The sequence below is a fragment of the Malurus melanocephalus genome, unplaced genomic scaffold (genome assembly GCF_030028575.1).
Source record: "Malurus melanocephalus ecotype Western Australia unplaced genomic scaffold, MMel_1.1 scaffold_669, whole genome shotgun sequence".
NCBI lineage: Eukaryota > Metazoa > Chordata > Aves > Passeriformes > Maluridae > Malurus > Malurus melanocephalus.
In genome coordinates, this window is record NW_026623901.1 from 102,318 (window position 1) to 126,745 (window position 24,428).

Genomic DNA, 24,428 nt, shown 5'->3' on the forward strand with positions numbered 1-24,428 from the left:
GACACAACAGCTGGACACTGTGGCCAGGGAACAACGGCCACCTGGGCTGGGCCAGTGCCAGCCATCTTCCCCACAGCCACAGGGCTTCCTCCAGCTCCCAGGGGAGCACGGCAGAGGCAGGAGGATGCCGGCTCTTCCCTCCTGCTTCATCCCTCTGTCTCTCCTAAGCATGGAAAAAGGTAAACAGGATGTTTCTGCACTGCCTGACCTAAACTAAAAATATACATATAAATCCATGGCTTTGGGTTATCCCCCAAAAAAAAAAAAACAGAGGTGCCCAAATCCCTGTCACCTGCCTCTTCCTGGGCACCTRATTCCATGGATTAACTTTGCTGTGTTGTGTTTCTATCACACTGTGACTGACTGCCTAGGAATCATCTGTTTTCCAGACCKAGATGCTCTCCAGGACCAAGAGATTCCAGCTGCAGGATATAATTGTATATCACGTTTTGCAAGAAAATTGCAGAGTATTTTTCTCCCCCTCACACAGACATATAAGCATTCCTTCAGGACTGACTGAGGAGCACCAGGGAATCTTCATCAAGACCCTTTTCTTGCAGCTTTTTCCAGAAAATAAGAGGATTTCCTATTGTAAACTGCTTAATTACAAATCCCAATGTATTTCCCCATCCGAGAGCTCCAAATCCAGGCACATCTCCATTAAAAACCCCAAATCCAAAGAAGGAGAGCTGCATGTTTATTAAAACAAATTACAGGCCGTCCAGAGCAGACCCAGAGCTCCTTTATCACACGAACAGCCACACAAGCTCATGCTGAGGGAGGAAAATCTTCCAAGTCAGGGTCAGAAAAAGATCCAAGACAGGGAAAGAACAAAAGCAAGAGGGTTAATAAGTGTGTGGAGAAGTTTTCAATTAGCAGGAGGTTAAATGAAGCAGTGAGTGCTGAGGGCAGACAGATGATGCTCTTGGCCACCATAAATCCCTCAAAGATGGATCTAAACTAAGCTGGGCATGACCTTGATGTCTCTTCCCGAGGGGATTCAAAGGAGAGGCGGCACTCAAGCAAAGCATTGATCACTACAGGCTACTCACTACACTGACACATTTCTGGGCTCCATCAGCTTCCCCTCTCTCATTAGAGGGGGTCAGAGCCTCTCTGTTCAAACTACAGCTGGGGGGGAATGGTTRCAGCCCCAAAAAGGCCGGAGTGGGAAAAGGATGGGGAGGGTTGTGGTTACAATATGGACACATTACATCTCAGGACTYCACAGCTCCTATTTCTTCCTGCCTCCTCTCTCTTTGAGTGCCAGGTGAATCAGAGAGCCACTTGTCATGTTGTAATAAGCCAGGGAGTTGGAATCCTTGATGAAGATGCCCTGAAGGGAGGAGAAAGGAAAAAAAAAAACCACCAAAGAGCAGTCAGAGCAGAAAACTTAGTGCTACCTCCCCACAGAATCCCACCCTGATCCCAACCCCACCCCTGTATGCTCAAACAGGGGGGTGACAACACTGCAGGCTTTGAAGACCCCACAGGGATCCCAGTGTCCAAGATGGTCACTGGAGTGGCTACAAAATCCTAGAATGGTTTGGGTTGGAAGGGACCTTAAAGATCCCCCTCATTCCATCCTATCCCTCTTGCCATGGGCAGGGACACCTCCCATGGCTCCTACAACACATAGATGAAGAGTCACCACAAGTGGATTTATTCAGACTCCACTCTTCCTCCACCGTTTTTTTTTTTTTTTCTTTTCCTTAAAACAATCAGCTCAGCTTCCTTTCTCGTTAAGGGTTAACAGAGTATCTGCCCACAGATGAACTCCTGAGGAGATAAGTGCACAAAGTTCACTGCTTAGGCAGCAGGTTGTGCCTGCCTGGGCACATGCATGACTGGAAATAAGTCATGAAAAAGGAACGGGGGCCTTTCTCACAGCTCCAGCTTTGAGAGGAAGAGAGAGATGGAATGAGCTCTTCCCTTCTCTGTTTTGGAGAAAGCCTTCCCTGAGCTGCCAGGGTTCCAAGGCACGCTCGCCCACCTCCCGGAGCACACGCAGCAGAGCTGTGGGAGCAGGCTGCTGCAGTTAAATGTCAAAAAAAAAAAAAAAAAAAAAAAAAAAAAAAAAAAAAAAAGAACAAACTAATAAAAACAAGAGGCTGATTTCAGAGAAAGCCACATCAAATTTGGAAGACTCATCTGCAGCAGCAACAATGTGAAAATCTGCAGATGTTAATCACCTCTCAAAGGCCTGTCCTGCTGTAACAGAGGGCAGTTCTGTCACACATGTGCTGTGAAGGCAGGAAAAACATTCCCTTTGCTCTTCCCAGTAGCTCATTGGGCATTGAATTGTRCATTACAGTATTTCTTTATAAAAAGTCATGTAGGAGAATGCCCTGAAGGAAGCACCAGATTTTGAAGGGCTTATACCCACCTCATACTGCAGCTTCTGCTTCCCAGCTGGCATCCCTGTGGCCTCGTGGATCTTAACCTTTATAACAGACACCTGGGGGGGATCAAAAGGCTCCTTCAGTGCCTTTGTCCCAGTGCTGCTCCCCAGCCCCACGGAGCAGTGGGGAGCAGGCAGAGCTCCCAGCTGCTGCTCTGGCAGGCAGCACACGGAGCAGGGAGGGCAGGGTGATGAGCTACATGCCTGGTCTGAGAGGGGCAGGGTGAAYACCAGCACTTGGCCATTCAGCTTCCATTCCGTCTTGTCCTGCATGTTGGGAACCTGGACTTTGACCGTGACTGGGCCCTATGGGAAAACACAGATAAAGTCTCTCAGRGCTGTGATAACACAGCACCAGACTAAGGACTTATTTCCATATCTTGACTCCTCAGTAAACACACTGAAATGTGTTTACAAGTTACTCCACTGCTCCCAAAATAAAACCTTCAGTTGGATTTCTCTCCCTTTTGYGTGCCATCTACCGAGCAGTACATGCACTGACAGTGTCACAGGGTGAAGGTGTGAAGCACTGAACTGGAGACCGCTTCTCTGTGCACATGAAATCACAGAATCCCAGATAGATTTGGGCTGGAAAGAACCTTAAAACTCACCCAGTCCCACCCCCTGCCATGGGCAGGGATACTTTCCACTTGACCAGCTTGTTCCAAGCCCTGTCCAACCTGGCTTTGGACACATCCAGAAATGGGGCAGCCACAGCTTCTGTGAGCACCCTGTGCCAGGGCCTCCCAGGGAACAATTTMTTCCCAGTATCTCACCTAAATCTCCTTTTAGTTTAAATATTGCCAGGAAAACCATACAGCCCTTCTTAAAGGACTCACAACTCCTCCTGTGAGAACGGCACTCCTCAGGAAGGAATTTAGGCTCACATTTAGCTCACCTTGTTATGGAATACACCACATTACCCTACTATCATGCTGGCATTGATACTCTAATCTCTTTGCATCTCAAGCTTAGCCCTCCTCTCCTTAAAAGCTCATTAGCAGCTTTAGTTCTTCCCTGCATTATAACCTGCCTCTCACTGCCCTTAATTACAGAAGAGCACTATCCTACTCTRTGGAGCTSTTCCCAGTGAGAGACAAAGGAGTTTGGGCTGCTCGGGAATGACAAAAGGAAGGAGCCACCTCAGGAAGTCCCTTCCTTGCCAGGTATTTTTGCCCCTCTTTGCAGGGAATTGGCTTTACAGCCCCTCTGGAGTTGGAGTGAACAACCCAGCACTCTGAACCACACAGGTACCTTGTTCCTGCGCAGAAATTCCTCCTCTGGAATCAGACTATCCTCACTCTTCAGTTTCTTGGAGACTGGCTCATCCTCCATGGGTGGTGGAGGGTGAACGGGAGGCATCGGCGCCGGGGACGGGACCGGAGCCACGGGAGGCGCAGGGACAAAAGCTGGAAYGGCATGAGGGGGACACAACACAACCCAGAGTCACCCCATGTGTGCATAACAAACACCCCCTCACAACAAAAACACTTTGAGCAGAGCAGCACAGGCTGAAAATAAATGCCACAATACATGGAGGAAGTTACAACCAACAGCAACATGCAAAATTCAAACATTCAGAGAGCTCTTATATTGGGAAGCATTCCAGGAAAAGATAACAAGGCATGAGAGCTTCCTGCAGATATTGCAAAAAAAAAGAACACGCTCTCAGTTTGGCAGGCAGCGGTGCCAGCTCCTCCAGTTAGGGAAGAAAAGATGAAGAAAAAAGGGAAGAATTGCTTCTTACATCATCCTTTTTAACATCAAAGCACCTAATGAGGAAAAGGGCCAGCAAACAGCTTTTCCTCCTGCAACAGCAGCTTCTGTAAGGAGCTGTAACACCCACTGAGGTGCTGGCAGCTCCTCTTTACCCTGCATTCTTAATTTTAACCCGGGCGGGCTCCTGGGGCCACAGAATTCCCTGCATTTCACAGTGCAGGAAGAACCTTGAGCCCAAATGCAGTACTAAACAAACCATACCAAGCACCCCAAAACTCTTTTAACACAACTCAGGGCCTGCAATTCCAGTTACACACCAGTACCATGGCACAGGAGGAAGAACTCTAAACTCAGACCTGTTATAAAGGAATTATCAGACAATTTCCCAAGAAAAGCTGAAGTCACTGACCTGTGGGGACGATCATGGGGGGTGGGCGGGGGCTCATGATGGGGGGAGCAGAGGGGGGCATGGGCACCACGTTGATCCGTGGGGTGTGGATTATGGGAGGCATGGGGGTGGCTATGACAGATCCTGGAGGTAGCCGGACCACAGAAGTCATGGGGGGACGTGGCATAACGGGAACTGCAGAAACCACGGCAGCACGGACAGGAGGAGGCATCTGGGGAGAGAAGGTGAATTTCCTTAGCAGGAGTGCYCAGGACTGGCCACAATCCCCATGAAAATAACTAGGGAAACAGAACCATGGGTTCTGCTGGTCAAAGATTTGCTGGGAGCCTTAGTGGCCCCACCATATGGGCAGCCCAAGCTGCTCTGAACAGGCACAGAAACCTCATTAGCAGATTAAAGGGTYCCTCCTTCCCTCCCCACTTTGGGATCAGACCTCGAAGCACTTAGTTCCTTTCTTAAATTGCTCTTTGGGACTCATACAGCAGATCCCTTGGGGCAGGGAGTGAATGTTCTTACCTTGGGCTGCTTTTGGCCTACATCACTTTACACCTACAAAGGCCTCCACCCATCCCTTTCTTAGCCATACTYTGCCTCCAAGATCCCACTGCCCAGCTGATCCCAGTCTTTTTGATACCCCTAAGGTCAAAACTTCACCTAAGCATTATTCTTCTTTTTAACAGCAAGTTCAGTAGGGTTCCTCTAATATTTCCAAAYTACTCTTAAACCAGGAACTTCCCACCAAATCTTCTTCCATGCCAGCACTGTTGACCTTCATCAGGACCCCGCCTAATTAACTACAGCCCCAGTAATTGGCTTCTGAGAGCCCAAACACTCACGGTGGGTGGGCGAGGCACAGATGTGATGGGCTGGGCGCTGGGAGGGGGGTTGGAGGCTGAGGAAGGAGGAGGTGGCTGGGGTATCTCGTTGGGTTTGCTGGGCCCAATCTTCTCCTTGCTGTCATCCTCTGGCACCAGTCCCTTGGCCTTGTGGATGGCTTCAATTTGCTCTTGGAGGGTGATRTTGGCCTGAGCAGCCTGTTGTGTCCGGGCCATGCTGCCAGAGTGGCCATCCCARGTCACCTGAGAGGGTAAAATAAATCAGAATAACCCCAACCTGGCCAAGACTGTAACAAAATCCAGAGAGCAGCGTGACAGAAGGAAAAAAAAAAATCAAGACATTGATGCATCTGAGCATTCATAATGCTACAAGGATCTATTACTAAAAAAAAAAAAAATCAAAAATTCCCAGCTTCTGCTCTACCTTTTCCTCTGGTTTCTGTATTTCTTCTTCACCAATCTTTTTACCAATGGCAGTCTCTTCCACACCAAAGATATCAGTACGACGCTCGGCCAGCTGCTTCAGGCTGCTCTCAATATCCAAACCTGAAAAAGGGGGAAAAAGAGCAATTCTTACCTCAAGGGATATAACCAAACACAACCCTTTGCTACTGATCTTTCAAGTATTTGGTACCTGACAGCCAAGTGAAGCTCTTTTTACACAAAATACTCTAAGTTGGAAGGGACCCACGAGGAACATCGAAGTTCAAGTCCTGTTAGTTTTCCTTTTTTTTGAAACATACTGAGCAGCAGCAGCTAATTGTTTTTGATTTTAACTTTTTAAAAGGGCTTCAATGTACTAATTACARGCATATCCAACTAATTAGTACAGAAAGGACACCACACAGAGCTACATTTCAGATTCCTAATGAGTGAGGGCAGTGAGGGGCTGTGCAATCAATGCTCAGGCTGACCTGGGGCATAGACCTCGTCATCRCTCTGCTTCTCCCGGATGGATCGATCCCGCTGCTCCAGCCACCGTGGATCCAGGAGCCCAATCCTCATGTGTTCCTGCATTTTACTGGCGGGAATCTTCTCCCCAGTGATGGGAGACACGAGGTACTCATCCGGAGCCGGGGCGGGTGGTAACGGTTTTGAGGCTAAGACAACAAAAGCATTGGTTCAGTCTAGAAACACATGGTTTGGGATTAGTGATGAAGAAATAAATGGGTTTTCTTTCACTAGTTTGATTTACCTTTGGGATCGTAATCTTTCCGCACAATGACCTGATCTGGYGTGGGAGGGAGTGGGGGTGGCATCGGGGTTTCTGGAGGAGGAGGAACCTTCTGACCTTCATCTTCATCATCTGACCCCTTATTGAAAAGGAAACAAAAATCATAACCAAGTTCCATGGTCAAATACCTTTGAGAGAGGCATAAAACCCTACACACAGCACTGGAAGAATGGATTATGCAGCTTCAAAGCAATGGAGCTGTTTTGGAGGCCTGGGGCATAGTGGTTCCTCCGGACCAGGAATTAAGCAGCCCCAGAAGAGGAAGCAAATATTCCTCAGCTTCCACATTACAGCATCAGGCACGCAGGGGCTTACAGTTAACCACGCTCCTGTTCCCTGTTACCAGAAAAACAGCTTACAGTGGGCAGAGCCTMAGATGAGTCATCTTCCAGTGCTCCACACTCTGGGCACAAAAAAGCCCGAAAGACTTAAACCACAGAAATATAAAATCAACACCACTGCACCGCTGGATGCCAAAATTACTGGTTTTCTCTCTTGGAACCTGCATTGTCATGWAAGACATTAAAAAAATCCCCGTATTTCAGCAGTAACAGGTTCTTTTGAGATTTGATCGAAGGGAAGTCTCATTTCCTCAAGAAAATGAAGAACTATTTACAGTGAAAGTGAAAAGYATCAAAAACCACATGAACTTCAGGRGACAAAAGCAATAGGGACAATTCTGATCCTACTGTCCAGTTACCTCATCCATGTCCTGAACTTGTGTGTCCTGATCCAGCTGGGCTGGTGGCTCATCTGTTTTCTCTTGCTTTTCATCTTCCTCATCTGACTCCACCTCCATCTCCACCTCCTCACTTTCCCCAAACTTCTCATAACGCTCCTGGATCAGGATTCGAGCTCCCAGCTCTTCTGGAGTGGTGGGAGGAGGGAAATTCCCTACAGTGCAGAAAACACAGCTTCTGTTTCTCCATCCCATTTCACCACTCAGCACACACAGACAGAARTATCAATTTTTGAACAAAAAGCAGCATCCCTTGGGAGCCAAAGAATACGGAAGGGAATGGATGGAATCTATATAAACACCAATATGACACATGAAGTGACTTATAAATGCAAGCACTACTASAAAGTTGAGAAACTGTGCTGTCCTGGTGGAAGTGGAGAGTGGACACTGCTGCAGTCCTGGACTTCCTTCAAGGAGAACTGAATCCAAAAAACACTCCAACATTTTTTTAAATGTCGATATAAGGCTTTTCCCTTCATCTCTGAAGGACAAAAGGCTGTAAAAACCCAACAGAACTTCAGGACACATTCCCTGCTCAAAGGGGGCAGTTTCACAGAGGCTACAACGTYTAATATCAGTACCTTGCTCGTTGGGCTGGAAGTCAACTGTTTCCACAACCACAAAGTCATGCCAGTCAATCTGGGCATAAGCAACTCGCTCCTTCTCCTTCTCCTCCTCTTCCTTCTTTCTCTCTCGCTCCTGGAACTTGGCCCACTCCACTCTGTAATAGACCTGCAGGAGCAGACAGAGCACACAGGGAACACCAGAGTCATCTCACTGCTGGTTTCCAAACGAAAGGAAGAACAGCTGAAGTTGTGTCAGGCTGGAGAGCAGGGAAAGGTTCTCCTGTCCCCAGAGGGTGCTGGCACTGCYCAGGCTCCCCAGGGAATGGTCCCGGCCCCGAGGCTGCCAGAGCTCCAGGAGCGTTTGGACAGCGCTGCCAGGGATGCACAGGGGAATTGTTGGGGGGTCTGGGCAGAGCTGGGGGCTGGACTGGATGGTGGGTTCTTCCCTACTCAGGATATTCCATGATCCCACTTTGTAAGCAGTGGGGTTGTGCAGTACCTCTGTGCTGCCATGAACACCCCCAATACCAACACCAGCTGTAATTCAAAGCAACTTCAAGCCCCCTGCACTCAAGTGACAGCAAATGAGATCCATTTTATTCTCTATTTGCTGCCAACAAGCCAAAAACAGGCAAAGAGAAAARACCCAAAACATAACCAAATCCCTTCAGCACTTTTGCAATTTTTTTTTCCTGGAATACCTGATCCAAGACTTCTTTGGGATTTTCGGCCTCTTTCTTGAGCTTGAGGAGTAAGCCCTTCGGTGGGATCAGGATCTGAAACACATTTTGCATGACAGTTGGTGACAATTCTTTGTGCCAAAGCCTCTCTGAAAGCAATTATTCTCTTTCCACACTGCTCAAAACACCAGCAGGCCCCCGGGGCTATGTCCCATTTATCCAACTGCAGCCCTCTCATTATTTACTGCTCATCCCTGCACTTCAAAATATTCACTAATGGCCTTCCAATTATCCTCCAGATTAAAAAAAAAAAAAAAAAAAACAACCTTTACTTAGATTACAATAGTGTGTGGTACATGTAGGTGACAGCCCACTGTGTTCAGCACAGTACCCACACTAAAGAGTGGGATTTAAAGGATGGATTCCTGGACCAATATTTTCAGCCTGGCTGGTTTGTAGGGTTTACTCAGCCTTCCAAACTCACTCTTGCTGTGGAAGGGATCACCCTGCCAGAAATACCTTTGTGTACTGCTCTACCAGCTTGGTGAAGTAGTTGAAGAGGCTGTGCTGGGGGCGAAGGAAATCAAACTGGTAGTTCCTCTGCTCTTTCTGCATGAGCTGGGTGAGGAACTGCCTCCCATTGCGGGCCACAAACTGTGCTGTGAGCTTCACCACGTCCAGGTCAAAGGCTGAGATGGACGGAGGGTCCGCGATGAACTCGAACTCGGGCGGAGGCTCCTTTGGAACCACCGTCTCCTGGATCACCTGGGCCTGCACCTGCAGGGAGAACAGAGACAGCTCAGTGACCTCCTGTGAGGAACAGTCACCAACACTCAGGAGATTAAAAGCCATTTTTCCTCCAGGTGCTGTGGGACAGCAATGCCAGTTGCCATCCTGGCAGGTGCAGAGATGAGAAACCATCAGGTATAATTTAATACTGTTAAAAATGTTGCTTCAACAGCAAACAAATCTGGAAAGTATCTGRACCACCAACACCTCAGTGTGCCTCCTGGCCATGCCAAGCATGTGAAAGCCCTGGATTTACTCCATGCCCTTTTCCCACCCAGTACACACAAAGGCACAGCTGAACAAGATGAGCAGTGCTTTGTACTCCATGGTTTAAGGGGGAGTTGATCCTTCTGGAAGGAAAAGTTTTTACAAAACAGTGCATACAACAAGCCCAAAATAGACKTCAAGGCAAAAGGCCTAAACTCCTACAGTCCACAAGATCCCCAGTGTCAGTAGTGTCTCAGTCAACACACAGCAAAATGTAATTAAAACAGACCAATTAAGGTGAATATTGGCTCTTTCACACAACTTTGAGTTACCAGCACCTGGAAGATGCACATCTGCATCAAAACAAAACCCCACACTCAACTCCAAGCCTCAAGCTGTCATTTTACCAAATTGTATAACCAACTCCTTCTCCTTGACTTTCAAACTTCCTGCTCATCCCCAGCCTGCGACACCACTTCAAAGTAGCCAAATTCTTCCCCAAAATGATGAAAAGAACACTCACCTTCTGTGGAAGCTGCTGCTGGGCACTCTGCTGCTGCTGCATGACCTTGGGGATGGCAGCTGAGGGCTCCTGGGCCTTGCCCTCCTTGAACTCRCTGACCTTGTGCCGGTAGTAGGCATGGTAAGGATCATTGGGGTTCAAGAAGTTGAACTTGGGATTATTTATTTCATTCTGACGAATTCGGGCTTCAAATTCTGGACCATTTCTGGGGAGGAAAATAATAAATTTTTAGGGCACCAACTCAAGTGTAAATGTCTCTTTCAGACTAAGATGTCGAGGCACCAGCCACTCCTTTTTGCTTCCACATGGGAAATGTTTCTCTCTCAGTAGCTCACACCAAGCAGAAGACATACAAGTTACAGGCAGTAGCTCTCCTAATTTTGTCTTTAACATGAGTATTAAAAATTCACAATCACAAATGTTCCACAATTTCATCTCACTGAACACACAAGTCATTTCCACCACTGACTGCACAAAATTTACAAGTTATTTACTATGACAGTTTTATTTGCTCTATTAACAAGCTTTCAAGACTGATTTCACTTCCAGAATGGTCACACAAGGGAAAAATGCAGGTAACCATCAGCCTGTGCAGGGATTGACCACCYCAGAGTGCTGCATTTAGGAGCCCCAGTAGAGGTAACATCCACTCCTCCCACCCAAAGACGAGCCAGTTATTTCAGGGCACTTTGAGCAAACYTCCAGCAGCCACAGGATGTTTCCCTCCATATTCTCTGGATACCTCCAAGTGTCATTTAGACACTCCAAAAGAGGAGGTCTCTACAATCCCAAAGGATAAACACATTCCCTGCCTTATGCTCAGAGGCAGCCAACASTCCTTGGCAGCATTTTAGATATGAGTTACACAATAAGAGTTGGACTGGAGCAACATTTAGTAATGCTCTTAAACCAAAAATCACCACATTTTAGCACTGAAACACAGCCATCACTCCTGTACCAAGGCTCCCTTTGCACGTAGAATTTGGTTTCCCCTTCAGATCATTCAGAACAGGCCCTCTTACCCAGTTTTTGCAGACCCGCTGCACATTTGGATATGGACTTTATTTATTTACTACCAGTTTCTCTAGCAAAAAATATCTGATGCTCTCTTCAGCASAATATTGTTGTTCCTTTTCCAGTCTCACTGATTCAGCCTCAATCCTTAAAATCCTTCAAGCAAAACCAYGAACTGGAACCTGCTTCAGCTTCTGGAGTGGCACTGAAGAGCAGAAGCAGGAAAATCCCGAGAAAAAGAGACACCACCACTGTCATTTACCTGGCTACAAAGCTGGCAGTCTTGTCCACAATATTCCTGACCTCTGGAGGAGGGTAAATAATTCCCACCACGGGCTTGGCTGGTGCTGCTTCCTCTTTAGGCTCCTCTTCTGGCTGTAATAAAGATGATTTTATTACAAAAGGTGAAGAATTAGGCATTCCAAACAGCAGTCCCAACAGCACAGTTTTATCCATCCTCCTCCTCAGCCCCTCAATGACTGAATTCTTCCTGACACAAGATTGGACAACCTGAATCCCATTAATTCCTTAGTTTCTCAGGATGGGAAACAATGTTTGTCTGCCTGTCAGAGGCACCCACGACAGGGACAGGGGCAGCAGGACAAGTGAGGTGCCTCCATGGGAACCAAAACAATCCCTCAGAGTATTTCCACTATTTGAGCTTCAACCCCCACTATGTTTATAAATGCTGAGCCAAGAGGATCAGGACTAATACTACTCATTCCTAACCAGGTGCAGAAGTTTTGGATTTTCCTAGGAGCCTGTGGGACCTGAATTATTAACTTCACATTAAATAAAACACAGCTTTTAATCCCACTGTGGTTCCATCAGAATCTATTTTGTAGAGAAAAACTCCAACAGAACGTTTTTCTCACTGATATTACAGGAAGATCCTAACTAAAATCCCAGAATGCTCCCTGTGGATGGATTTGTTTTCCAGTAAAACCAGAAGCTGCTTTTGCAGGATACTAAAGATGTTGTTTTTCTTTCCTCATCAAGCACCTTCCAAAAAAAGGTGTTACGAACTGGGACAGGTCTACTGGAAATATTTACAATCCTGACAGGGACAGTCAGGGATAACTTAAAATCCCAGTAAAGCTCCCAGATCTGCCAAATCCATGGGGACTCCAAGCCAGAAATGTTCTGAAGTCAAATTAATCCCTGGAAGTGCCCAAGTCCAGGCTGGACAGGGTTTGGAGCACCCTGGAAGGTGTCCCTGCCATGGCAGGGAGTGGAATGAGAWGAGCTTTCAGTTCCTTTCCCACCCAAACCATTCCATGAAATACAGCCTGAATAATTAAGTGTGGTACGAGAAAGGCACCATTRATATTTTTAGCTTTTATTCCACTCCCACAGAACATCATTTGAGGAGCTGAAGGATGAGGCAACATCACACTTGAGATATTCRATTTAACAGTGATGGCAAAGTTGCCGTGGTAACATCTGTGCATGAAAGTCACTGTTTTTTTTTGGGGGAAATTGCAATTTTCCAAGGTTCTCAGTGGGATCAGTTCCCTGTCAGCTCCTTGAGTGCTGATGTTGCTGTGTGAGTCGGGACAGCAGCTCCAGCTCCACAGGAACTGAATTCCCATCTCAGAAAGGCTGCAAAGAACATGAATACGGCCAAGAAAGGATCTGGGAGGGTACTGGACTGCCACACTCCTTCAGACTTTCAATCCTTCCACATATAATTCCAAGAGCCAAGGCAGCTCCCACAGTTCCTGGCAACCCCTCACACCCATTGGAATCACAGCCTTGGGGCACTGCCAGGGAAGGGCCCAGTGCCCGCCCAGCTGCAGCAGGGTGGCRCTCTCTGGGARGGAACCCCAGAATGGTTTGGGTGGGAAGAGACCTTAAAGCTCATCCAGTGCCACCCCTGCCATGGACAGGGACACCTCCCACTGTCCCAGGCTGCTCCCAGCCCCAATGTCCAGCCTGGCCTTGGACACTGCCAGGGATCCAGGGGCAGCCACAGCTTCTCTGGGCACCCTGTGCCAGGGCCTCCCCACCCTCCCAGGGAACAATTCCTTCCCAATATCCCATCCATCCCTGCCCTCTGGCACTGGGAAGCCATTCCCTGTGTCCTGTCCCTCCATCCCTTGTCCCCAGTCCCTCTCCAGCTCTCCTGGAGCCCCTTTAGGCCCCAAAAGGGGCTCTGAGCTCTCCCTGGAKCCTTCTCCTCTCCAGGTGAGCACCCCCAGCTCTCCCAGCCTGGCTCCAGAGCAGAGGGGCTCCAGCCCTGGAGCAGCTCCGTGGCCTCCTCTGGACTCCTCCAGCAGCTCCAGATCTTTCCTGTGCTGGACCCCAGGGCTGGGGCAGCTCTGCAGGTGGGGTCTCACCTGAGCGGGCACAGGGATCAATGCCGCGCACCGGAAAGAGCCAGAGCCCCCAATCCCACCCCAGGCGGCTTCGTGAGGGCCACACACCCAAACACCCGCGGTTCGCGCCATTCCCCGCCCCCTCCCACCCCTCAGCGCCCCCCCTCCGACCCGCACCGGTTTGCTCTCAGCGGGGGGCGCGGGCTGCGCCGGAGGCACAGCCTGCACAGGTCCGGCGGGCATGGCGCTGCCGGGGACGGGGGCTCCGCGCCGAGCGGAGCCGATCGAGGGGCGGACGAGGCTCGGTCAGGGGCAGACGCGGCGCCGGCACCGACTGGGGCGAAATGGCGGCGGCGGGCGCTGTTCCGCGCGTGCGCGCCGGAAGTGACGCGAGGCCGACGGAGCGCGCATGCGCAGATTGCCGGGAAGTGGATGGACACAAGGCGGGATGTACCATTAGCGCCCCCCGCGGGGGGAGCTCCCCAAAGCAGGAACGCACCACTACAGCGCGGGAGGGTTGTGGTTGCCATGGCGACAGGGCTGGGACGCTGCGGCCTAGCGCSAGGCCCGCTCCCGGTGCCTCCTCCCCGCGGTCTCCGCTGATTCCTCCGGTTCCCCCCGGCTCTCTGCAGTCGCCAGCACTCCTGGAGACCGCCGGGCCTGGGGGGTACCGTGCCGGTCCCCTTCCAGCAACCTGTCTCGGCAGGGCGCTCTATCCATCCCAATCCTGGTGACCCCATTGGCCCCAGATTTTCCCAGGCCATTTTCCCCCCATTCGTCCCATCCCGCACCATGGCGCACCTCCTGGGCCACCGCGGCTGCATGGAGAGCCTGCGGGCCGACCTGCGGGACCTGCAGGCCGCTATCGCTGACGTGACCTCCCGGGCCGGCGCTGTGCGCTTCCCCTCCTGGAAGTTCCCCGACAAGGCGTCCTGCGACCTGGACATGTCGGTGCTGCTGCAGCGCTACAGGCACAGCGACAGCGAGCCCGAGTTCAGCCAGCACGCACATGTGGTGCTGCTGGAGCTGGTCATAGACAGGTGAGAGGCCCCAGGCACCCCCGAGTAGGTCCTGCCCCAGGGGGAACGGGATTTGTGTGTTTTGGGCACCTCAAAGTACAGAAGGGAGCTAAATCTGTTAGAGTGTCCAAAGAAGGCCTGAGAAGGAGGTGAAGGGCCTGGAGGGGAAGCTGAGGATGAGAGAACTTGGTCTGTTCAGCTGGAACAGAGGAGACTGAGGTCAGACCTCGCCAGGGACTGCAGCTCCTCCCGAAAGGCAGCTCCGATCTCTGTGAGCAGGAACAAGACCCAAGGGAATGGCTGGAGCTGTGCCAGGGAGGTTTATCAGGATATCAGGAAAAAGTTCCTCCCCYCGAGGGTGCTCAGGCACTGAACRGGTTCCCCRGGGAATCATCGCAGAATCAMAGAATCAGCTAAGTTGGAAAAGACCTTGGAGATCATCGAGTCCAACCTATTACCTAACACCACCTTATCAATTAAACCATGGCACCGAGTGCCACATCACAGCCCCAAGGCTGCCAGAGCTCCACAAGCATTTGGACAATGCTCTCAGGCCCAGATTGGGATTCTCAAGGTCTGTGCAAGGCCAGGAGTTGGACTGGATGATCTTTGTGGGTCCCTTCCAGCTCAGGTTATTCCATKGTTGTATGAAGTCTTTTGGATGCTTTTTCCCTGTGCATTTCCATGATGAGCAGTGCCAGCACCTCGTCCTCATGCCCCGCTGAGCTTTAAAACCCAACTGCTTTCCCTGCTTGGAGCTCAGCACAAGCTGGCCATGAAGAAGCAGAGCCAGACATGCTCCACCCAGGAGCTGAAGTGGAGCAGATGGGACAGGCTCATTAAACTGCCTCCCAAAATCTTGGAAACGCTCAGACTCAGCTGCATTGWCAGCCCTAGGAGGCCAAAGTCCCTTTTGCAGTCTGGGTGAAATAAATGTAGTTGTGATTTAAAAGACAAGCTGAGCTGTTGTCCCTAAAAAATCGGGGGTTTTGCTGCATGGGTGGCCCAAATCTTTGGGGGGAGCTTAACCACAGCCTCTTGGAAGTGGCTGCTCCATGGCACTAATGCCACTCTCCTGTGTGACACTGGCTTTGTCTGGGGGATGGGGAGGGGCCCATCCTCCCTTCCCCAGCCCCCATTCCCAATCCCCATTGCTCCAAGCTGTGTTTCCTGCTGGGACAGGCTGCTGCTGCTCCTGCAGAGCTTCACTGGATACGCAGAGACGGTGCTGAGCGGGCAGGTGGTGCCGCCAGCGCGGGCCCCGGGGCCCGGCATGTCCGCGGGGCTCACGGCCAGGACCTTCTGGAGCACCATGTTGAAACTGGGGGACTTGTGCCAGCAGCTCCGGGATGAGGTGAGACATTTGGGGACACCCCGTGAGCTGAGTCACTCCCCTCCCCCACCCAGCATTTGGATTGTGGTCCTTCTTGGACACTTTGTGGCCACGCCAGATGTGCTCCCACCTTTTGAGTGCTGGCTCCTGTGTCACACATCTGTCCCACATTGTCCCCTCCCAGCCGGAGTCCCTTCCCCCCACTGGATCCATCCTCCTCCAGGATCTCAGGATGAATGAGCTGGGCTGCCTCTAGGGCTTGGAAAATATTCTCAAACTGCCAAAATCCTGCAGCTCTGCTGACCCCACTGTGGCTCTGAGCTGCCTCAAGTAGTAGTAGTAAAAACAATCTGCCCCTCCCCTGSATTTTATTTTTCTCAAAATTATCTTTCTTATGGAGAAATCTCACAACCAGKAGGCAGTGCAGCGGGTGGGAAAGAAAGGATGGTCACGAGGAGGGGAACTGGGGAGCAGGTCCTGCTGCTGAGGCTTCCCCTTGGTTATTGTCCCTTGGCTTTGCTGCTGCTCTTATGGATCATTTCCAGTTTGATCTGGGCCTTGGTTTTGTTCTGTGCTCTCTCCCTCAGGAGAAGGATTGCAAGCAGGAGATGCCTCCACAGCAATCCACYCCACCCTCTGCTGTCCAGGCTGGGAAACCTGAGAAGGAGAATCCAAAATGCTGCTTGCCAGACGTTTTGGAGTCAGGAACTGCCCCAGAAGCTGCCCAGTCTAATTCTGTGTGCCCATGTCCGAGTGTCCATGTGCTGAGCAACTTGGGCAGCTCCCAGCCAAAGCCTGGCCCCAGCCTGGCCCAGAGCACCCGCAGTGTCCCCACACAGACCTCGGAGTCACCCCTGCGCTCCTGTGACACCTGCTCCAGTGCCCAGGCAAGCCTCCACGAGGTGGGCAGAGCCATCACCAGAATCTGCCAGAGCCAGAACATCCCCTCAGCTCTCAGCAAATTCCAGGAGGTGCTGCAGGACAGCACAGGGAAAAGGAGCCTCTCTGCAACAGACATGAGCTACTGGGCCTCGGAGCAGAGCAAGGACCTCTCCCGGATCAACAAACACCTGCAGGGGCTGCTGCAGCAGGTGAAGCCCGTGAAGGCTGAGCTGGAAGAGATGGGCAAACAGAAGGAGAAGCTGCAGAGGCAGGTGGAGGATTTTTCCAGGCTTCTGCAGGCAGAGAAGGATATCCAAGCAGAGCAGCAGAGGAAGGCTGAGCAGAGCCTGCAAGCCAAGGACAAGGAGCATTCCAAGGCTGTGGCCAGGCTGGAGCAGGATAAGGATGACCTACGGAGAGGTACAGAACTGTTCCCAGCAACCCTTCCCAAGCCTAGGGGGATTTGCAGGAGAGGAACAGACTCTATTGGGCAAACTTTGGCCCCACTACAACAAGCAGGGTTTTTGTCAGTGCGGGGGGACTTCCCCTGCTTTGAGGTTAATCMCAGGCAGTGGGAGTTGATTGTGTATCCTGTCACTGCCTCCTCCGTGGTAGCACAACACAGTCACTACATGAAAACACTTTGGTGTGGCTGTTTCCTGCCCCTTGGTTGAGTTTTTTTGAGGAGCTGATTAATTAGAGGGTTTTTGTGCTGTTTTAGGAGCTGCTCTGCTGGAGGAGCAACTCTCAGGCCTGAAAAAGGAGCTGGCAGCGAAGCAGGCAGCTGTGCAGGAGCTGGGTAAGGGGGTCACCCAGGGGCTCACCCAGTTCACCCATTTCTCCCGTCACTCTGGTCTCCCAAGTGTTTCACACCCCTGTAGCCCCCAGCACACCCCAGAYTGGGCTGTGGAGCTGGTGGGGATGGGCAGAGGATAGGCCTCTTTCACAGTAGCACCCCAATATCACCCAGTGCCAGAATGAACTGATGTTCATGGAGGTTTTGGAGGGTCACAGTTGTCCTGTCAGGCCTGCCCCCCTCTTACCAGGGTCTGTGGAGGGCATGGGGGACCCCTGAACCACAGAATCACAATATGTTTGGGTCAGAAGTGACCTTAAAGCCATTCCAACCCCTTCCACTGGACACCTTCTGCTGTCCCAGGGTGCTCCAAACCCTGTCCAGGCCTTGGACACTTCCAGGGATGGGGCAGCCACAGCTTCTCTGGGCACCTTTTGCCAGGGCCTCACCATCCTCACAGGGAGGAATTCCTTCCCAATATCCCATCTATCTCTGCCCTCTGGCAGCAGGAAACCATTCCTTTCCTTGTTATTCCATTCCTTTGTTCCAAGTACCTCTTCAGCTCTCTTGGAGCCCCTTTAGGCATTGGAAGCTCTAAGCTCTCCCTGGAGCCTTCTCCAGGCTGAGCACCCCCACCTTTCCTAGCCTTTCTTCATAGCAGAGGTGTTCCACCCCTCTCATCACCTCCATRGACCTTCAGCTTCTCCCCCCTGCCCAGTCTGGGCCACGATTGCTGTGTCTCCCCAGAGCTTTCCAAGACCACCTTGCTGGAGAAAATTAAGACCATGACGGTGGCCCAGAGCCAAGCGTTGGAGCTGGAGCAGAAGGTGCAGGTGCTCACAGACCAGAGGGACAGCCTGGACCAGGAGCTGAGTGCCACCAGTGTGCAGCTGGAGAAGGAGAAGGCCCGTGTGGAGAGCATGCTGCGGTACGAGGAGGTACGGCCGGCTCCGCAGCGGTGGGAGCGGGCGGAGCTGCTGCCCRCTGGCAGCAGGGAATGGTGCCACAGCCCCACACAGGCTCACCCCACTGCCACCACAGTCYCTGCAGGCCAAGCAGAAGACCTTGCTGCAGCAGCTGGACAGCTTGGACCAGCAGCGCGAGGAGCTGCAGGCCAGCCTGGGAGAGGCTGAGCAGGACAAGGCCCGGCTGGCAGAGCAGCTGGAGCAGAGCCAGAASCAGAGTGGGAAACAGATCCAGGCACAGCAGGTGAGCACTGGCACACAGGTGTGGGACACAGCCTGTACCACAGGGGTCGAGCCACACGCTGCCCTRTCCCTCACCCACAGCCAAAGTTTTCCCAGGAGAGGCACTGCCATATGGCCGTCTCCTGCCGGGACTCCCTGGGGAAAAGCCCTCTCCCTCCACCCTGTGTAGACAAGTCTGGTTGAATTGGCAGAGGGGAGCAGCAGGAAGGGATGTTTTGAGCTGCTTCCTCATCTCCAGTGCACCCCTTCCTGGACACCTGGACATGCTCCGTACTTGCTGGTTGGTGCTCCTGCTTCCAGCACACACAGCTGGAACCCTGCACGTTGTCACTGTCCACTTCCCACTGCCACAGGACACCCCTATCACAAGGGAAAGGTGGGAGCTTTCCATGGGGGCTGAATCCTCACTCCAGCAAACTTCACCTCCTCCCTGCTGTGCAYGCAGAAGCTGCTGGACACCCTGAAGCAGGAGAAGGTGGCACTGGAGCAATCCATTGTGGAGCTCCAGGCGAACACATCCCAGCTGGAGGAACAGGCACAGGAGCTGAAGGAGAGGGAAAGGCTCCTGGTGTTCTTCCCCGAGCTCCACATCCCCCCTGAGACACAGTTTGAGAGTAAGGGAGCAGATGGGAACAYGGTGGGTTTGTGCCTTGGGCTCTCCAGTGCTCCCAGGGCATCCTATTGGCCCCAGGCATTGTTTGTCCCACTGATATCCWGCAAGGGCTCAGACCCTGGGCTGTGCTAAGCTGTGACCATCCCAACGTACTTCCCTGCATGGGTGCTGTGCATCCCACACCTGGGCTGGGAAATGCATCAAGATCAGGACACGGCAGAGCTTCCTTTGCCCACAGGGTTTGGGGTCCCAGCTGCCACCTCTCGGGCTTTGCCAGTGCTCCCTGCCTGGGACAGGCTCCTTTCCTTGGGAGGCAAGAGGGCTGCCCACACTTCTGAGCAGGCAGGCAGCCACAGCAGGCTGAGCCCTGATAGATTTTGTTTGCAGGCAGTGGGAACTTGACAGAGGACATGGAGAGTCAGCTCCAGGCCAACAACATTCGGATCCAGGTGATGGTGCGGGAGAACGCGCGGCTCGAGGCTCTGCTCATCAAGGTGAAGGCAGCGACCGAGCAGGGCATGCTCAAGGTAAGCTGAGTGCAGCAGGGGGTGGGTGCTGTGTACCCCAAAACCACCCCATGGCCCCCAGACATCCTCTGGGGACCCCAGAAGGGCCAAGCCCGGGCTCCTTGTGCACCTGGGAGGTTGCCCTGGTTTAGCTGGTGTTGGCCGAGGTGCCCGGGGATGGCTCCAGCTCCTTTCCATTGCTGTGGCCATTGTGCCCCCAGCTCAGTGGTGGCCAAGGGCTGTGACTGGAGCTGAAGCTGATGGGGGGGAATTTCATCTTCACTTCCCTTCCCCAGCTCGTCCCACAGGTCCAGCTGGGGTCCCAGCTCCAGGGGGAAGCTGACAGGCAGGAGATTGGGTGAGTAGAAACCCAGAGGAAGGGGCTGGGGGGGTTTCCCTGCTCTTCCTCCCCTTTAACTGCCACCATCCCGCAGATGCCTGAGCTGTGGAGGCAGCAGGGACAGCACAGTGACGCCGGGATGCACTGACAAGGCCTGGCACGGAGCTCCCTGCAGCCAGCAACCTCAGCAACTCAAAGCAGAGCACACATTCCAGCCCAAACCCTGCCTCACACGCCCAGCRCGACGCCTGGCGCTTGGCCTCCGCCCACACCACACTAAGGCTCACCGCAAATAAACACTGAGCAGTCTTCATTTTCTAACAGAGAAATAAAGGGTTCCACCAGCAGYCACCTGCTCTGCCCAGGGGACCTCRTTACCAGCTCTTTGTGCATCAGGAAGGAGTGTTCCCTTGGGAAACCCAGTTCCTTGGAGAGCTGCTCCAGGGATGTTCCTGGGCCCTGGAGCTTAGTCACCCCTGGTTACACCACTGCTGGAGCCCCCAGCAGAGCCCTGACTGCGCTGATGCTGGGCACAGTGTGTGTTAGTTCCTGCCAGGAACCATTCCCAAGAGGGGACTGTGATGTGGCCACACTTGGAACAGGAAAGCAGAGCTGGCCTGGGATGAGAGCAGCCTGAGCTGTCCTCAGCCCACCAGCACAGCCACAAACTGGGAAGTCATTCCCTCTGCATGAGCCCCCAGAGGGGCTGGGAACCACCAAGTSCCTGGCCCTGACCTGCACCCTGCCTTACCAGCCCTGTGAGCTGCATGCAAGCCTCACATAAACCACACAGACAGTCCTTGCTCCATGTTTTAATAGGGATGGACACGTGCCATGCTGCAGCCCGTGGGGCAGGACCCAGGCAGGGCTCACAGTGTGTCCCCAGTCACCGTGCTGGGTGAGCCAAGCCCTGTGTTGGCTCTGCAGCTGACTCGTGCCATCCTTTCTAATAAGTTATTATAAATAAAGTGTCCGACCCCCTGCCCTCCCATAGTGAGGCCGTGGGTCACCCCGCAGCCCCAGCCCTGGCAGGGCTGTCACCCACCTCCCACAGGGGCTGGCACTGCTGCCGGGCTCTGACCACCCAGCCACAGCCACCAGCAAATAGACAAAAACCCAAGACTTAGAAAAATTGCTGTGAGCAGGGCAAGAGCATWGCGGGGCCAGGGCTCTCCCTGCCCCCAGCCCCTACCCTGTTACATCCCTGTTACACCCATGGGTGCCCCATATCTTCCCTCCCCAGCACTGCCCATCTGGACCCCCCACCCCTCTACTCACACCCGCAGGAGAGCCCTGAGTCCTTTCCTCTCCGATGTCCGGGCACTGTGCCGGGCACAGCCATGCCAACCCCGCTCCAGCAGCAAGCACCGCTCGCCAGGCACGCCCTGCCCCCCCTCCCTGTCCCCGGAGCGGCGGTGGGTCTGTCCCTGGAGTGTGTCCTCTGGCCAGCTAGCTGTCTGTGCAGCAGTTCCCTGAAAGGGAGGATGGAGAGCCTCAGCACAGGGAGCCTGGTGGGCCCCAGTCCTCCCCAGGGTCAGCTGGAGCTCAGCCCGGTGCCAGGGCGGTTCTCACCCAGGATGTTGCGYTTGCAGAGAGGGCAGGTCTGCTGCAGCAGGAGCCAGGGATCCACACAGTCCCGGTGGAACTCGTGGGAGCAGGGCAGCACCCGCAGCCACTGCCAGCAGAGAAGAGAGGACGTATCAGTAGAGCCAGGCGGCCGGGACACAGCCCGGGTCCTGGCCAGCAACAGCAGGCTCAGCCCAGGGTGGCACCTGCACGGGTGTCCCCAGGGCAGGCTCCAGTCCTCCCAGTCCCACCTGGCTCTTGTGGAACTGGTCCAGGCAGACAGCACAGCTATCGATCTCACAGGCCCGGCTCCGCGGTGGCTTCCCGGGATGGTAGCGCCGTGTTTTCAGGGTCGACAGCCGCCGCCGTATGTGCTGCTTCAGGTCCAGCTGCAGGGGCAGAGCCGAGGGTCAGAGCCCACTCCACAACCCCYGGCACGGAACAGCGGATGCAATCCCTCATTCCCACCTCGGCATCCCGCTCCGACAGGTCCTGCCGTGACTGGCGCTGGGCTTGCACCATCACACCGGTGCAGAGCAGCAGGGCGATCAGCAGGATGGTGTTCCACAGCTGCTGCAGGTACTTCTGTGGGGACAGCACCGTGGGGACAGCGTGGTGGGGACAGTGTGGTTGGGGACAGGAGCCGGAGACCTGGCCCCACTCCTGGCCCCACTCCCGGCCCCATCAAAACCCCATACCTGGACCTGTGAGCTGCTCTCCCCGGGGCAGATGACCCCCTGCCACTCGCCATAGAGGCCCCCTCGGGACAGGCCGCAGGTGGACCACAGCGTGAGCGTCACTCCCTGCAAGGCAGGACACGGCATTGCCGATGGCCGCAGCAGCGTCCGGCCAYGGAGCACATGTGACCCAGGCCGAGGAACACTGGTGCCACCAGSTGCCCTGCTCCCACGGGGACACCTGGGCTGGGCCCTGCCAGAGCTGCAGCTGCTTCCTGTGGGCCATGCCCTCCCTCCCACAGGGAGAATGAGGAAGAGGAAGAAAGGCCAGCATACCAGGTTCTCCAGCAGCACCGCCTGGTACGTGATCTTTGCTGTAGCCCGGAGCCCACTGTGAGCAAACAGGAAAGTATCAGTTCCAGGGACACAGAGATCTGGGCACAGCCCCCCCTGCCATGGAGCCCTGCTTCCCACAGGGATGGGCAGTGACTGGGGGAACCGGGGAAGGGACAGTGAGACACACCCTACCCAGCCATGCCCAGCCCACAGTGACCCCACACAGGGCTCTTCCTCCCAACCCCATTGTGTGACACCACAGCAGCAATCCCAATGTCCCACGTCAGGAAGAGTGAGAGGGTCCCATTGCTGCTGGTGTTGAGGACAAACACCCATGAGGCCATGGGGGATGCCAGTGCCATGCCAAGAATCAGTTGGTCTGGATCATTTGTACCGAGAGTCCTAAAGCTCTTGGCAGAGGCCACTGCCACCCTGGCCACCACATGRGAACCCATGGAAGGGCTGGATCTGAACCAGACCTCCCCTGGAAACACATCTCAGCCCCAGCTGGCCCCAGCACGGAACAACACCAGCCCAGCAAACATGATGGGATGGGTGAGATACCCCAGGGTGGTCCCTGGGTGTCACAGCTGGGTGGAGGACAAGGACAAGGCAGGGACCATGCCAGGACAAGGCAGGGATCAGGCAGGACAAGGCAGGGCCAGCCCTCCCACAGCCCAGCCCATACCGCAGGAGTGCTCCCAGCAGCCTGGTGACGTTGTCTGAGGACTGGATGATGATGACGGGCTTGGCGAGCAGCTGGGACACATCCAGCTGCAGCGGGAGGGAAGCRGAGCGGTCAGTGGGGCACGACCCCGGCCCGGCCCCGCCGCCAGCGCTGCCCTACCTCACGGATGGCGTTCTGGTTCAGCGCCAGGATGAGCAGGGCTGAGGCSCCCAGCACCAGGGCTCGCTTCATCTGCAGGGACACAGGGGACACGGTCAGGGGACAGTGGGGCTGTGTCCCCAACAAGCTCCTGTCCTGTTGCAGGGAGCACCCGGCACCTCTTTGCCATGGGGCAGGATCACAAGGGACCCAAGAGGGGTCAGAACGGCCAGAGACACCCTGGCCACCAAGCACAGACTTAGACCCGCCACAGATAGCCAGGAGACACCCCAGGTGACACCCCTGTGGGTTTGTGACCTGCAAACACCACAGCAGCCCCCAGGCCAAGCAGGGGACTGGGCCAGCAGAGGGGACAGCGTCAGGCAGAGGATCACCTTGGTGACAACGGCAGYGGTGAAGGATTCCTCCTTGGCACCCCGGGGGCCCTCGGCCGGCTCCTCAGTGCCCATGGGCACCACCCCGATCCAAGGGTCAGCAGCGCCCAGCTCCGGCTCCATGTCACCCACCTGGGGACACGGCAAGGAGAGGAGAGCTGGGACGGACCCCAAGGTTCAGGACACCCCCAAAGCACTCCCATGTACTCAGGGGTCYTGGAGAGCAGGACACTKTGTGGGGAYRGGGACAGCAGCTGGGGTGGCAYAGGGGWCAGARGCCTATTGCCCCTGTCCCTGCCTCYACCTCCCCTCTGCTGCTGGCTACCCCCGGGCAGCAGGACCTGGTCAGTCGCTCAGTGGCCCTGGCCTCCCCACCAACCCCCAGTGCCTCCCAGTGACTCCCAGTGCCCTCCAGTTTCCCTTGCTCCCCTGCTTCATTCCAATGCCCAAGGATTCACTCCTGAGCCCACCGGCTCACAGTGCCCACTGACCC

The 24,428-nt window shown here is 53.8% G+C and overlaps 4 protein-coding genes across 4 annotated transcripts; 2 read left to right on the forward strand and 2 right to left on the reverse strand.

Annotated features, from left to right (window-relative positions):
• Positions 1 to 684: 684 nt before the first annotated feature.
• Positions 685 to 13,806, reverse strand: SF3A1 (splicing factor 3a subunit 1). Its single transcript, XM_057383911.1, has 16 exons — positions 13,616 to 13,806; positions 11,383 to 11,495; positions 10,107 to 10,311; positions 9,107 to 9,364; positions 8,609 to 8,683; positions 7,923 to 8,073; positions 7,300 to 7,493; positions 6,561 to 6,678; positions 6,280 to 6,465; positions 5,790 to 5,911; positions 5,366 to 5,608; positions 4,530 to 4,740; positions 3,656 to 3,810; positions 2,606 to 2,707; positions 2,387 to 2,458; positions 685 to 1,336 (listed from the first exon to the last, which is right to left on the reverse strand). The coding sequence occupies exons 1-16, from the start codon at positions 13,679 to 13,681 to the stop codon at positions 1,235 to 1,237; spliced, it is 2,373 nt and encodes a 790-aa protein (XP_057239894.1). The 5' UTR covers positions 13,682 to 13,806; the 3' UTR covers positions 685 to 1,234.
• Positions 13,807 to 13,907: 101 nt separating this feature from the next.
• Positions 13,908 to 14,482, forward strand: LOC130584117 (coiled-coil domain-containing protein 157-like). Its single transcript, XM_057383917.1, has one exon. The coding sequence runs from the start codon at positions 14,231 to 14,233 to the stop codon at positions 14,480 to 14,482; it is 252 nt and encodes an 83-aa protein (XP_057239900.1). The 5' UTR covers positions 13,908 to 14,230.
• Positions 14,483 to 15,730: 1,248 nt separating this feature from the next.
• LOC130584123 (coiled-coil domain-containing protein 157-like) lies at positions 15,731 to 20,495 on the forward strand. The gene is made up of 9 exons (XM_057383929.1): positions 15,731 to 15,833; positions 16,112 to 17,092; positions 17,394 to 17,471; positions 18,216 to 18,406; positions 18,510 to 18,677; positions 19,122 to 19,290; positions 19,677 to 19,816; positions 20,092 to 20,153; positions 20,230 to 20,495. Exons 1-9 carry the CDS (start codon positions 15,731 to 15,733, stop codon positions 20,429 to 20,431), a joined length of 2,094 nt encoding a protein of 697 aa, XP_057239912.1. The 3' UTR covers positions 20,432 to 20,495.
• Positions 20,496 to 20,914: 419 nt separating this feature from the next.
• RNF215 (ring finger protein 215) lies at positions 20,915 to 24,167 on the reverse strand. Its single transcript, XM_057383916.1, has 9 exons — positions 23,936 to 24,167; positions 23,562 to 23,633; positions 23,403 to 23,488; positions 22,715 to 22,769; positions 22,400 to 22,504; positions 22,170 to 22,286; positions 21,953 to 22,090; positions 21,708 to 21,810; positions 20,915 to 21,607 (listed from the first exon to the last, which is right to left on the reverse strand). The coding sequence occupies exons 1-9, from the start codon at positions 24,056 to 24,058 to the stop codon at positions 21,585 to 21,587; spliced, it is 822 nt and encodes a 273-aa protein (XP_057239899.1). The 5' UTR covers positions 24,059 to 24,167; the 3' UTR covers positions 20,915 to 21,584.
• Positions 24,168 to 24,428: the final 261 nt, after the last annotated feature.